Source organism: Vombatus ursinus, unplaced genomic scaffold (assembly GCF_900497805.2).
Source record: "Vombatus ursinus unplaced genomic scaffold, bare-nosed wombat genome assembly UNPS02014926.1, whole genome shotgun sequence".
Classification (NCBI taxonomy): Eukaryota; Metazoa; Chordata; class Mammalia; order Diprotodontia; family Vombatidae; genus Vombatus; species Vombatus ursinus.
The window spans coordinates 2,965,951-2,980,494 of NW_020954704.1; the positions used below are offsets into that span (position 1 = coordinate 2,965,951).

At 39.2% G+C, this 14,544-nt stretch overlaps 1 protein-coding gene across 2 annotated transcripts in view; it reads right to left on the reverse strand.

The window, feature by feature from the left end:
* Positions 1 to 14,544, reverse strand: part of GPHN (gephyrin) — a 757,059-nt gene that overhangs the window by 323,465 nt on the left and 419,050 nt on the right. For both annotated transcript variants that reach the window (XM_027843732.1, XM_027843731.1), the window contains exon 5: positions 11,784 to 11,878. In XM_027843732.1, coding sequence (XP_027699533.1) covers positions 11,784 to 11,878 — 95 coding nt within the window. The remainder of the gene's footprint in view (positions 1 to 11,783; positions 11,879 to 14,544) is intronic.

The following is a 14,544-nucleotide window of genomic DNA, read 5'->3' on the forward strand; positions in this document are numbered from 1 at the left end:
GAAACTGAAGACCGGAGAAATTTAATAATTTGTCCAAGCTTGCAAAAGTAGTAAGTAGTATAGTTGGGATCTGAACTCTGGTCCTCTGACTCCCAATCCAATGCTTTTTTCTATTCTGTTATACTCATTTCCTGTGGTCCTGGCTCATCTTGAGGTCCTTACAATACAGAGCCCTCTGCACAGGAAAAAGAAACTTTTGATATTTATCTAAGTGAGAACAAAAACAAAGTCAAGACCAAAACGATTTAAAAGTTATTCTGTAATGTTTTTATATCTTAAAGAGTCTTTGAAAATATAGCTTATATTTAGAGAGAAGTTGTCTTCTCTATAGCAATGTAATCTATGATCCACTTGACTTCTGTAGCTATGTGTATCCAAGAAAGGAAAAAAAATTCTCTTTATTGTTATTATGAATTGAAGATTTCCAATTTTCTCTAATCAAAACTACATGGAATGGCCTTCTTCTACCTTACTACAGCTTAGCCCACTCACCATCTTTCTCCCATCCATTAAATAGCGAGCAAAACTACTGTCCTGTTGGTTTCTATGTTGGTCCACCAGAGACAGGAAGTATTTCCCCTAACATATGGTAAGTTTCCACCCTGGTTACAGAGTTACCCCTCCTCTCCCAATTGTTCATATGTACTTACTTTATAATATAACTTCATTATTGTTTATTTATCCTGTGATCAAAAATAACCTTATACTTATATTTTTTTAACATGTCTTAGTAACATACTCCTAGGAGACAGAAATTATGCTTGCATGGTTCTCTTTGCATTTTGAAATTATGCCTGTATTATCATCTTAGGCTAGTACTATCAACAGTTAGGTTCTTAAGCTATTTTTTTTGACAGAGAACAGATACACTCATAAAAACTTAGTTTAACTTCTCCAAGAGCCAGGATTATCCCATCCCTGCAGAAAAAAATACTAATTACCACTGAGTGCCAAGGAATAGAGATATTGTTCTTTAGGGAATATTCTGTTCATGTTTTTACTAAGTGATATCTGCCCCAATCTGTATCTTGAATGCTGCAGTGGAAAAGGTTAACATGACACAAGCTGGAGAGACAGAATTAGGGAAATGGCCCAGATTCAGTGAGGAACAAAATTCTATTCTCTTGAGAGGCCCCAGTAAACTGGAGAGTGGGGTACAGCAGGGATGGAGAACCTATAGAATTGCTCAGAAGCCATGTCTGTGACAAATCAATTCCACCCTAAGAAGAAAAAGGCCTTGATCTAGTGGTTTCCTGGAACCAGTCTCATGGAAGATTTACTAGATAATGGACTGTTTCTAGACGTGGTTTTGACTGACCCTTTCTGGCCATCTGTATTTCTTTCTCAGTAAAGGAGTTGTCTGGTCTAAAGATTATTGCCCCCTCAGTAGGTTCCATATATCCTGGAAAAGCAGCGCAAATCCTCTTCAAGTAGCACGTTTGCTCTGGGATGGTTTGGACAATTCCTTCCCTGAAAGGGACTAGGGGACCACGGGGTGGTATTATTGAAAACACTTTGCTTTCTAATAGCATGTGGGCAGGGAAATTGTCTCTACATAACTATGGTGGATACACATTTATTTGGAAGAAAGAGAATTTAATTCTGAGTCCCTTGAAGGGGTATGTAAGGGAGAATCCCTATGGAAGAAGGGGAAGCCTGTCCACATAGGCTTCTAAGAGGTCAAAGATTTTGTATCATTTCCCTAATGCAGCGCTCAGAGAGAAGGATATTTTGGTGGGTGAGCCAAGGAATACTGAGTAGGTAGCAATATTAAGAGGACCTTGGTATCAAGTAAGACCCTGGGACACTTTACTACAGATGACCCTGATGCATAATAAATTACTGATTTATCAGAAGTGTTATTATCTATGCTATGGCCATGATCCTGGCATTGCTCCTGTTTTTCATCACCACCTTACATTAGGAGAAAAATCTGATTGTCCTGGAGGCATCATCATCTGTGCTGTGTTACTGATATTCTTGGTACTGCTCTAGCTCATCAGCACATCATCACCACCTCACATTAGGAGTCCCACTGTGAACTGCAAAGATATGACACCATCCAACATATGTACTAGATTGCTAAGATATGAGACTTAGAATTTAGCTTAGGATTTCTAGTTTTTTTTACTTCCTCCATGTTTTTTTTTCTCTTTCCACTTCTTTTTTGGTGACTATTAGGGAAGTGTTTTTTTTTTCTTTCGTCTTTTTCCTCTTAGTACTGCCAATTCCAGGAAGACTGTCCAATAAAGCCCCTGAAAACATTTAAAGATGGAAGGTCTTCCACAAGATCCTTGGCTTTTGCCACCATGAGGGTGGTGTATAGTTGGACTAGAGTTTCTCTATTTCCTTCAATAAGGATTAGTTGCCTAACAGGCAACAAAGCTGTCCCTGGGACTTGAATGGACTCCACCTCCATTGACATAGCTTTCTGGCCACCTGAGTACATATAAAAGTCTCATTCATAGGGAATCAGCCTGCAGATGGATTTCTAAAAACCACAGGAGTCACCATATCTTTCACTATATCCTGCCCTGATGACCAGTTTCTACATGGAGAAGAAGAGATGGGTGCATTCAGAGGAGCTAGGTGCTACAGTATCCTTATCGTATATCCTTGCTGTATTAGGGTAAGATAAACCTCCTTTTGTTAACTGTTCAGTGATTTGTGAGAGCCTCATTTTATCTCAACATTGAACCTCAATAGGAGGTTGGTGTTAAGTTGGTCCCTATTATCCAGTTTCACATAAATATTATGTGGCAGAATTAGGACTTGAATTTAGGCTATACCTAATCTCCCCTCCATAGTCTTGCCTCCCTATGGCCCCAGGCTACTTCCCACCCTTGGTAATCCTATTACCTCATGGACTACTTGGCCACTCCTAGATCCCTCCCACAATCTTTCTGTATATAAGGTCCATCTTGTCTCCATTAAGATGCTCTGATTCTTAGAATCTAGCCAATAGCCCATGGATGCTCAGATTCCTTAAGAGTCTAACTAATATGGCAAATCTTCAATAAACTTTGTTTTTGGCTGCAAGAAGGCTTGGGTCAAATTCTTTTGGGCAGGACCCACATGTCGTGATTCTGGAATTCCAGGACCCTTAACCTCTAGAACGCATCAGAAGCATATTCAGCTGAATTGATAATGAGTTTATTTCAAATTTTAAATACATATTGTTTATGACTTTGTTATGTTTCTAAATTTTCATACATTGTGTAATTTTATAAATAATTGTATCAGCTATGTTGTTAGAAAAGTAATTTCTCTCAGGGGTAGAGCCAAGATGGTGGAGTAAAGGCAGTGACTCCTCTGAGCTTTTTCCGAAACCCCTTCAAATACCTTTAAAAGATGACTGTAAACAAATTCCAGAACAACAGAATCCATGAAAAGATGGAGTGGAAGAAAATGGAGTGGAGTTCAATCCAGCACAGAGGGGACCCGCACAGCTTTGGCCCCAGCAAACCAGAAGCAGGCCTTGGGAGCCACTGACTCAGCAGCAGCAGTGGCAGTGGCTGCTTCCAGAGCTCTGAGCCTTTACAGTGAAGGGGAAGAGGGAGGAGGTGACAGGGAGTGAGTGAACCTTACTCTCATCAGAATTGGCTCTAAGAGGGAATAACATACACACACAAGAAGGAGAAGGGGATGAGAGAAGGGGGGATGATAGAAGGGAGGGGAGGGTGGGGGAAGGGGTAGTCAGAAGAAAAACATTTTTGAGAAGGGACAGTGTGAAAGGAGAGAAAGAAGAGAATAAACAGGGTGGGGGGAATAGGATGGAGGAAAATACCGTTAGCAATAGTAACTGGGAAAAAAATTTTGAAGCAAGTTTTTCTGATAAAGGCCTCATTTCTCAAACATGTAGACAACTGAGTCAAATTTATAAAAATAAGAGCCATTCCCCAATAGAAAAACAATCAAAAGATATGATAAGTTTTCAGATGAAGTAATCAAAGCTATCGTCCTATGTGGAAATGCTATCCACATTCAGAGAAAGAACTATGGAATCTGAAAGCAGATTGAAGGGTACTATTTTCTCTCTCTTTTTTTTTCCTGGTTTCTTTTTTCTTGTGGTTTTCACTTTGGTTCTAATTCTTCTTTACAATATGACTGATGTGGAAATATGTTGAATATGATTGCACATGTACAGCCTATATCAGATTGCATGCTGTCTTGGGAAAGGAGAGCAAAGGGGAGAAAATAATAAAAAGAAGAAAAAAATATTCTTCCTATTGATTGGAGAAATGCAAATTAAAATAATTCTGAGGTGCTACCTCATACCTATTAGATTGCCTACTACCAGAAGAGGTAAATGACAAATGTTGGAGGGGATGTGGTAAAAAGAAGAATTAATGCATCATTGGTGGAGTTGTGAACTGATTCAACCATTCTGTAGAGCAATCTGGAACTATACCCAAGGCTATAAAACCATGTATACCCTTTGACCTAACAATACCACTACTGTATCCCAAAAGACATAAAAAACAAAAGGAACAGGGCTTGTGTGTACAAAAATTTATAGCAGCTCTTTTCTGGGGGCAAAAAATTAGAAGTAGAAGGGAGGCCCATCAATTGGGGAATGGCTGAACAAGTTGTGGTATATGAATGTAATGGAATACTATTGTGCTATCAGAAATGATGAGCAGGCAGAATTCAAAAACACTTGGAAAGAATTACATGAACTGATGCTGTGTGAAATGGGCAGACCCAGGAGAACATCGTATACAGTAACAGCAACACTGTGTGATGACCAACTTTGATAGACTTAGCTCCTCTCAGCAATGCAATGATCTAAGACAGTTCCAAAATACTCAGGATGGAAAATGCTATTCACATCCAGAGAAAGAACTATGGAGCCTGAATGCAGATCCAAGATTGCTATTTTCTCTTCTTTTTATTTGTTTTTTCTTTCTCGTGGTTTTTCCCTTTTGTTCTGATTCTTCTTTCATACAACTAATATGGAAGTATGTTTAATATGATTGTACATATATAGTCTATATCAGATTGCATGCCGTTTTGGAGAGGGAAAAGTGGAGAGAGGGGGAAAAATTTAGAACTGAATTAATCTAAAAAATACTCAGTGTTTTCATATATCCCATCCCACAACCTTTTGTTACAAGTGAAGTTAAACTTTTATATGAATTCATTTTTATATTACAGTCCATCTTCTTATAAAAAGTGTTCTGTTATTAATTTCATGTGGTATCTCATCCTCTTAACTGGGGAATGAATAATACCAAATATAAAAATTGGGTTCCAATTTTCTGTGTGTACATCTTTTTCCTATATATACCAACATGACAATTGGCTAACCTAAAATTGTAAAATTTGTTGTCAAATTTGATTTTTTAATAATAGAGACATAAGGCTTGAGCTAAGCTTTCATTATCTAACCTGGTTACTGGCAAAGTAAATTTAAATTTGTGTTAAGATCAATTTTGTAGGAAATTTTTAGCTGAGAAGAGACTTTCTAGAAGTGACCTGAGCTGGAGAAGAATTGCTCTGAGATCACATCCGAACCACAGCTCCATCACACGTTTCCAAAGGAAGACACTGAAGGAGACATATCTATGAATTTTATTTCGCTGTTGAGTTTTTCCCTTTGCACCTTTTATCTGTAAGGTTTACTTATCTAAGGGGATTGCCCTCTTTGGTTTTGTCAAAATGTTATCAAAGGGGATTGCTCCCTTTGATTTTGTCAAAGCACCATACTTCTTTCCCTTTTTTCTCTCATATTATCTCCCCTCATAAGTCTCATAGTTAGAAACCCTTAAGGAAGTGTTTTTCATATCAGTTAATGATTTATGGAAGAGGCCATGCCCCTCAAGAATCAATTGGAGGAATATGAGAAATAATTATTAATAACCAAAATCTTGGGGAGATTCAGAATTCCCCTCTCTTCTTCCAAAGTCCTGACTAAGTTTTGTTTTCTTGTAGGACATTACTGATAATGGATCTTGGTCAGACCCCACCCAACCTTGCAAGAAATTTAAACTAGGGTATGGAAGCCCATTGTGTTCTACTCCAGCTTAGGTAGAGACAGCTCCTTTAGTCTAGATAGCCCAAGGCTGAGAGTGATCTGGTACAGCAGGGGGTGGTCTGAGTAGAGATAATTTCTCTGTGCAAGGGTCACTCTCAGCCCCATTGACCACTTACTATTTCAAGGGGGTATACAAACTGTGAACTCTGCCCACCATGATGGTCTTTGGTCTGAGAGAGATGGCCAAATGACCAACCTTTCGTGAATAACCTGCTGGCCTTATTAACAAAATGATTAAGTTAACCATAAACTATGTCTCTGGAACCTTTTTAAATGTCACAATAGGGGCAGCTAGGTGGAGCAGTAGATAGAACTCCAGCCTTGGAGTCAGGAGGACCTGAGTTCAGGAGGACCTAAGTTCTGGCCTCAGACACCTGACACTTACTAGCTGTGTGACCCTGGGGCAAGTCACTTAACCCCACTGCCTCACCAAAAAAGGAAAAAAAAATGTCACAATGGAGAGAAGTACTCAAATCTAATTTAGCTTCTGTTTTATCTATTTAGGCAACTGATGAGAATGACTTTTGCAATGACAGGGTTCAAAAATATTGTTAATAGCTAATATGAAACTCAAAGAAAAGTGGAAATGATAATTGCTGTCTTTTGTGAATTCAGGTTATCCTCCTGCCCTCCTATATATTAATAGCAGTGATCTTTTAAAACCTACAAAGAACAGAAGTTGTATAGGACTGAACAAAGGAAAATGTCCCAATTTTCAAAAAGAGGTAAGAGATAGAATTTTTCAACTATAGACGAGTAACTATGACTTTGATGTGTTCCCTTTCTGCCTCCCCTCCCCCTCAAATCTATGATGTATTAATAAAGGGATGATTTGTGGGCATTTAGAAGGGAAAATGTTGATAACTAAGTCAGTCAGTTAATAAATATTTATTAAGTGCCTACTGATGAGGTCTAGCGGTTAGGGGAGCTGGGACCCTGAGATCACAACACACGGGCCCTGTCTGAATGAATTCAACCCAAATCTTCTTTCAGCCAGAGAAAAAGTTTATTAGATAAATCATACAGGCCAGACTCTTAAGGAATCTGAACATTAGTAACATCTGTTGGGACAAGCAGGCCTGAGAAAGTCTCAGCGTTTAAACGGTGGCCAGGGTGGATATTATATAGAGTAAAGTAACTTTGGGTGACCAGAGGAGGGTCTAGGAAAAGGGTCTAGGTGGCTTAGGGAGAATTCTGATTGGAATGTCAGAGAGACTGAATAGACAATGGGAAGAGATAATGAGAGGAACTGGAAGGAAGAAGTTTGAAAGGCATCTGAATAAGATGAAAAGGTGGGGCAAGGGCTTTCAAAGGGAGAAAAGGAACCTTTTGAGACCAGAGTAAGAAAAGTTTAAGAGTTTTCTGGGGCCTGTAGACAAATGGGAGCCAGATTCCCTTTGGGGCAAAGGGTGAAGATCTCAGCTTGGGCCCATACCCCATCACCTACTATGTGTCAGGCATTATGCTAATTATGGGGAGTACAAAAAGGAGGAAAAAAGTCTCTGCCCCCAAGGAGATCTTAATCTAATGGGGAAGACAATAAGCAAACAAGTATGTGGAAACAAATTATATATAGGATAAATAGGAAATGATTAACACAAGGAAGGCTCCAGAATTAAGAGAGGTTGGAAAAGGTTTCCCGTAGAAGGTGGGCTTTTAGTTGGGACTGAAAGAAAGCCTGGGAGAGAAGAAGGCAAAGATGAGGAAGCAGAGCTTTCCAGGCATGGGACAGCCAGAGAGAATGCCCAGTGCTGAGACATGGAATGACTTATTCATAGAACAGCCAGGAGGCCAGTGTCATGGGACTGGGATGGAATAGTATAGGGTAGTAGTTGTGGTGGGAAGTAAGACCTATCATTGTTGCATCATGAAGAGAGCATAAAATAAAAGAACAGGGATAGTCACTGGGTTTGTTATTTCCTTGATACAGGAAACTCTTAGATGAGGAAATTCCCTTTACCATGTCAACAGCACCTTTTCTGTAAGACTCAGAGTTGCCGGGGGGCAGAGCCAAGATGGTGGAGGGAAAGCAGTGACTTGCTAGAGCTCTCCCCCAAACCCCTCCAAATACCTATAAAAAATGGCCCTAAAAAAATTCTAAAGCAGCAGAACCCACAAAAAAACAGAGTAAAACAAATTTCCAGCCCAAGACAACCTGGATGGCTGATTGGAAAGGTATATCATGCCGGGTGGGAAGAGGAACGCAGTTTGGTGTGGCTGGGCAGGCCGCAGCAACCCTGGAGCAGACCTCAGAGGACTGAATTGTGGGCAGCTGTGGCGGTTTCCAGACTTCTCAACCCACGAATGCCAAAGACAACTTAGAAGGTCAGTGGGAAAAGTCTGTGACTGCAGGGAGAGAAGAAGCTAGATCTCAGCCACCCCAAGGGCAGCGGTTGTCTTCTGAGCTTCTGGCCCACAGACTAAGGGGGAATCGAGTGGCTGATCAGAGGGGATTGCAAGGATCTCTTTGCCAGGGCTGAGGCAGGAATCTTTTGCTTTGCCTGTGCTTGGATCTGGGTCACAGTTCTGTGGGGCAGTCCTGGGGTGAGGAGGAGCGCTGGCGTGGTGGAGTTTGTTGTGGCGGTGGAGAGGAAACACCTCGCCCCTTATCATAGCACCTTGGAAGAACTAACACTTTTCAGGTCCCTAGAAGTATCTCTGAAAACAGCTGTACAAACCCCCGAAGCTTGGGACAGTACATTCTCCACATTGGAAACCTACTCTTACCTTAACAAAGAGTTTAAAACTCATGTAATTGGTTGGGATCATGAGCAAACAGTGCAAAAAGAGTCAGACTATATTATCTTACTTTGGTGACAAAGAAGATCAAAACAAACAACCAGAAGAAGAAAACAAAGTCAAAGCTCCTACATCCAAAACTTCCAAGAAAAATATGAATCAGTCCCAGGCTTTGGAAGAGCTCAAAAGGGATTTTGAGAAGCAAGTAAGAGAAGTAGAGGAAAAACTGGGAAGAGAAATGAGAGTGATACAAGAAAATCATGAAAAGCAAGTTAACAGCTTGCTAAAGGAGACCCCAAAAAATACTGAAGAAAATAACACCTTAAAAAATAGCCTAACCCAAATGACAAAAGAGGTCCAAAAAGCCAATTAGGAGAAGAATGCCCTGAAGAGCAAAATTGGACAAATGGAAAAGGAAGACCAAAAGCTTACTGAAGAAAATACTTCCTTAAAAATTAGAAGAGAGCAATTGGAAGCTAGTGACTTTATGAGAAATCAAGACACTGTAAAACAAATCCAAAAGAATGAAAAATTAGAAAACAATGTGAAATATCTCATTGGAAAAACAACTGACCTGGAAAATAGATCCAGGAGAGAGAATTTAAAAATTACTGGACTATCTGAAAGCCATGATCAAAAAAAGAACCTAGACGTCATCTTTCAAGAAATTATCAAGGAAAACTGCCCTGATATTTTAGAACCAGAGGGCAAAATAGAAATTGAAAGAATCCACCAATCTCCTCCTGAAAGAGATCCCCAAAGGAAAACTCCTAGGAATATTGTAGCCAAATTCCAGAGTTCCCAGGTCAAGGAGAAAATATTACAAGCAGCCAGAAAGAAACAATTCAAGTATTGTGGAAACACAATCAGGATAACACAAGATTTAGCTGCTTCTACATTAAGGGACCGCAGGACATGGAATATAATATTCCGGAGGGCAAAGGAGACAGGATTACAAACAAGAATCACTTACCCAGCAAAACTGAGTATAATCCTGCAGGGGAAAAAAATGGTCATTCAGTGAAATAGAGGACTTTCAAGCATTCTTGATGAAAAGACCAGAGCTGAATAGAAAATTTGACTTTCAAATACAAGACTCAAGTGGAAAATGAAGAGGTAAACAGGAAAGAGAAATCATAAGAGACTTATTAAGGTTGAACTGTTTATATTCCTGCATGGAAAGATGATATTTGTAACTCATGAGACCTTTGTCAGTATTAGGGTAGCTGGAGGGAAAAAATTATATGTATATATATATGGATAGATAGATAGATAGATACATGGATAGACAGATAAATAGAGGGCACAGGATGAGTTGAAGATGAAGGGGTCATATCTGGAGAATAAAATTAAGGGGTGAGAGAGGATTATACTAGGAGAAGGAGAAAGGGAAAGGTAGAATGGGGTAAATTATCTCACAAAAAAAACAGAAAAGAAAAGGCTCTTACAGTGGAGGGGAAACGGAGGAAGGTGAGAGGAAATGAGTGAATCCTATTCTCATAGGATTTGACTTAAGGAGGGTGTAACATACACACTCAACTGGGTATGGAAATCTGCTGTACCCTACAGGAAAACAGGAGGGGAAGGGGACAAGAGAATAGGGGGATGATAGAGAGGAGGGCAGATTGGGAAAGGGGGTAATGAGAAGCAAATACTTCTGAGGAGGGACAGGGTCAAAAGAAAAAAATAGAATAAATGGGGGGGTGGGATAGGGTTAAGGGAAATAGAGTTAGTTTTTCACAGCATGTCTACTATGGAAGTGTTTTGCATAACTGCACATGTACAGCCTATATTGAGTTGCTTGCCTTTTCAATGAGGGTGGGTGGGGAGGGAGGAAGGGAGAAAATTTGGAACCCAAAGTTTTAAAAACACATGTTTAAAAAAAAATGTTTTCACATGCAACTGGGAAATAAGAAATACAGGAAATGGGGTACAGAAATCTATCCTGTCCTACAGGAAAATAGAAGGGGGAGGGGGGCAGAGATAGCAGGGAAAGCAGACTAGAGGAAGGGGTATTCAGAATGCATGCCATCTTGGGGTGGGGGGAGGGGTGAGATGGGGTGAAAATTTGGAACTCAAAATCTTGTGGAAGTAAATGTTGAACACTAAAAATAAAAAAAAAAAGAATTAAAAAAAAAAGACAAAAAAACAAAAAAAAGACTCAGAGTTGCCTAGGGCATTGAGAGCTAAAAGAGATTTTTCCCAGGGTCACATAACCAGTACATGTTAGGAATGGATCTAAAAACTTAACTTTTAGCTCTCTCTCTCTGTCATAAGAGAATAGCTATAGCCAATTAGGTCTTGCCTTTGTCCCCATCTGGAGTATTGATGGGGCAATGGGACCTGGACCCTGAACTTTCCCACACAACCCAGCCCTTGAACCCAGTGAGATCTTCTCACTGTCTTTTCTTGTATATAAATACCAATCTTACCCCTATTAAATTGTACAGATTCATTAGGAATCTTTCCTGCTTCTATTGGTGATACAATAGTGTAGATTCACTTAGAATCTTTCCCATTTCTATTGGTGGCACAATAAACTCTCTACTTTGGCTAGAAGGCTTATGTGGTAGAATTCTTTTAAGGCAGACCTCCTGTACCCTTGCATTTTAGGGTTTCCCAGCACCCCAAACCACAACAGTACCAATGATGCAGGTCTGAAAAACCTGTGTCCTGGAGAACTGAACTGTAACCACACCAGAGGCAATAAGCAGCTGCATCATTTCCACTGTCCCTGACTGGATGTACAGTTTCCGCCCTTGTGGGTATCAAAATAAAAACAAATGAAATCATGGGCATATGTCTGTTATTATTTTTGTGCCAAGATTTGTAAAGTATTTGGTTACAAAGCAGATCTGAAGGTAGGAGGGACCAATCACCCTACTCACCTGGACATAGCTGGATATAATGCTTGCCTATTGCCTAAGTACTAAGTATGAACTGATCTTTGGCCACCCCATAATAGATGGAAATAGTAATCTTTGCAACATGTTAGTTACTTTCTTACCTAGATAGCATGCCCAGAGGTGTAACATTAAGTGATCCCATCAGCATTGCAAGGGCCATCCCTGGAGCTTCCCGTTCTATTACTTCTTTTGTAGCCTGTAATTAAAGATTAAACAGCACACTGAGTGAAATTAACTAAATAATGGATGAGTGGGGGGAGAGGAAATGAAACTAACTTGAAAATTAAAATCCACTCTCTCTCTTTCCCAAAATGTGTGTATTTTTGAAAAAAGTACCAATTGTCCAGTGTCCAAAATACAGTGAGCAAGACAACTACAACAGTACTTCCCTGTCAGCCTCTTTTGTCCCTTGAAAATCAATCTGAACAATGTTTTAGAAGAAAATAGTAAAAATTTTACCTTCTTCTCTAAGCCTAATTAAAAAAGTAATTAAAAAATTTCAAAGAATAACTCAGAATAATGTAATCAATATGAGCATATCAAAAGTTTTCTAGAAAAATTTAAATTTAAAACCAGCATTAGTAAGGGACCAAATAAATATAACCATATTTACTGTTATTCAGATTTTCAGAAGGCCAGAAATCTGGTTTGCTTAGGTTGCTCTCCCAAAGGGATAGGGACTAGATATGATTTCAATGATTCAGGGAATCTCAGATAAGGAAACTTCCTTTACCAATGTAGGCTGGCACCTTTTCTTTGCATAGGGTCACACAATAAGTGTATATGTTAAGAGACAGAACATGAGTCCAGGTCTTCCTGACTATCCATTATACCATGGCTGCTTACCATGTGTGAAATAATTAAAGAAACCAACCATATACTCAATCCAGGGACTTTCTGAGGAACTTTGATTATTTAATGATAGGGCTCATAAGGATCTGAAGAAGTAATCTAGAGTGAGTGTCAAACTGGGGCCTATTAACTCTCTGGTACAGAGTGAACCAGATTAAAATGTAATTGAGAAATGTTTTAACAAAATAAATAAAAATAGATTAAAACACAGATAAGATTAATTTGTCAATGTGCTTCATGCAGTCAATGTGCAGGCAGCCCTAGAAATGCATACATTTGTAACTGAGTTTGACACCACTGATCTAGACCATTTCCTGGTCTACTTTTTAAGAGTAGAAGAAAAACTCTAAAATGTATCTTTCTTTTTTATATTCTTAAACATGGAACCTGATGCACAGGAGGTGTTGAATTAAATGCTTATTGGCTGATTGAGTGATTCACAATATATATCAATGAGCTATTCTGATAAATGAGTAAGAATGAAGAAATAATCTTCATCACCACTGAGAACAGCAAAGGTAGCTTAAACTATCATAAATGTGAGGAATAAGACAAAACCATCTGACAGAGAGCAGTTATACAGTGGAATGGGTCACTGAGGGATGTGGCAGAAGTTCCTTTCCTAAGAATCATAATCAGTTAATCAACAGAAAAGCGTTTATTAAATGCTTACCATGTTTCAGATACTGTGTTAAATGCCGGGGATACAAAGAAAGGCAAAAATTCAAAGTCCCTGTCTTCAATGAGATTTTATTTTACACGTAAATAAAAAAGTACACATACAATATATGCAGAGGAGAAGGAAAATAACCTTAGAGAAGAACACTCAGTTAGCTAGAGAGAACCAGGAACACCTGTAGGAGGTCACATCTGAGCTGAGTCTTGAAAGAAGCTAACGCTGTCAAGAAGGGGAAGTGAGCAGCTAGCACATTCCAGGCACAGGGGACAGTCAATGCAAAGAAACATGGAAATAAGAGATGAGAATTTGTGTGTCAAGAACTGGAATGTAGAGTACATGTAGGAAGTTAAATGTGAGAATGCTTGAAATGCAGAAAGAGGCTAGAATGTGAGGAAACTTCTTAATCAATAGATAAATTACTTTGTCAGCTGTGTGGAGGAAGAGAAGAGAGACTTGAAGCAGTGAGACCAAATATGAGGCCATTGTAAACATCATGGTAAGGGGATGAAGGCCTAAATTAGGGTAGTGGCTCTGTGAGATGAAAGGAGACACATAGGAGAGATACTGTGAAAGTAGAAATGACAAATTTGGCAATCTGAGGATGTTTTAGATATGGTCTGATGTACTTAATTCTCTTCTAGCCCTGTCAGAAATAAAAAGAAAAAAAATGCAGGAAAAAAACCTACAGAACAGAGAATTTCACTAGACAATCAACCATTTATTAAGTGTGCTATGTGCTCAGCACTGGGGACATAAATATAATAAATTAAACAATTTCTGTCTTCAAGGAGCTTATATTTTAATGTGGGGAAAGAAAAGCAGGAAAGTGATAGAGCACTGGCCCTGGAGCCAGGAGGACCTGAGTTCAAATCTGACCTCAGACACTTGACACTATGTGTCAAGCTGTGTGACCCTGGGCAAGTCACTTACCCCATTGCCTAGCCAAAAAGAAAAAAAGGCACATAAGGAATAGGACAAATTATGGTAAAAGACAACAAGAGTGATATTTCTATGGCAGGGACTGATCCCAAATCAGATCAAAACTGCAGACATCACACACTTAGGTTCAGGTTAAGGTCTTTGGCAAAACAGTTAAAATGTATCACTTGAATATACAATAAAAATTGGAGTTAACTTGTAACTTCTTAATAGGCAATAAAAAGGAGATGTGGACACTAATTAATGTCCTTTACAACTCCAAAACTATGGTCCCATAAATGCTGGTCAGTTAATTCAGAAGATTTGCATATCAGATGTAGAAGAACACTGGAATCAAGACATCATAGAATCAGAGATGTGTAGTTGAAAGAATGTTCCATTTAATCCAACTC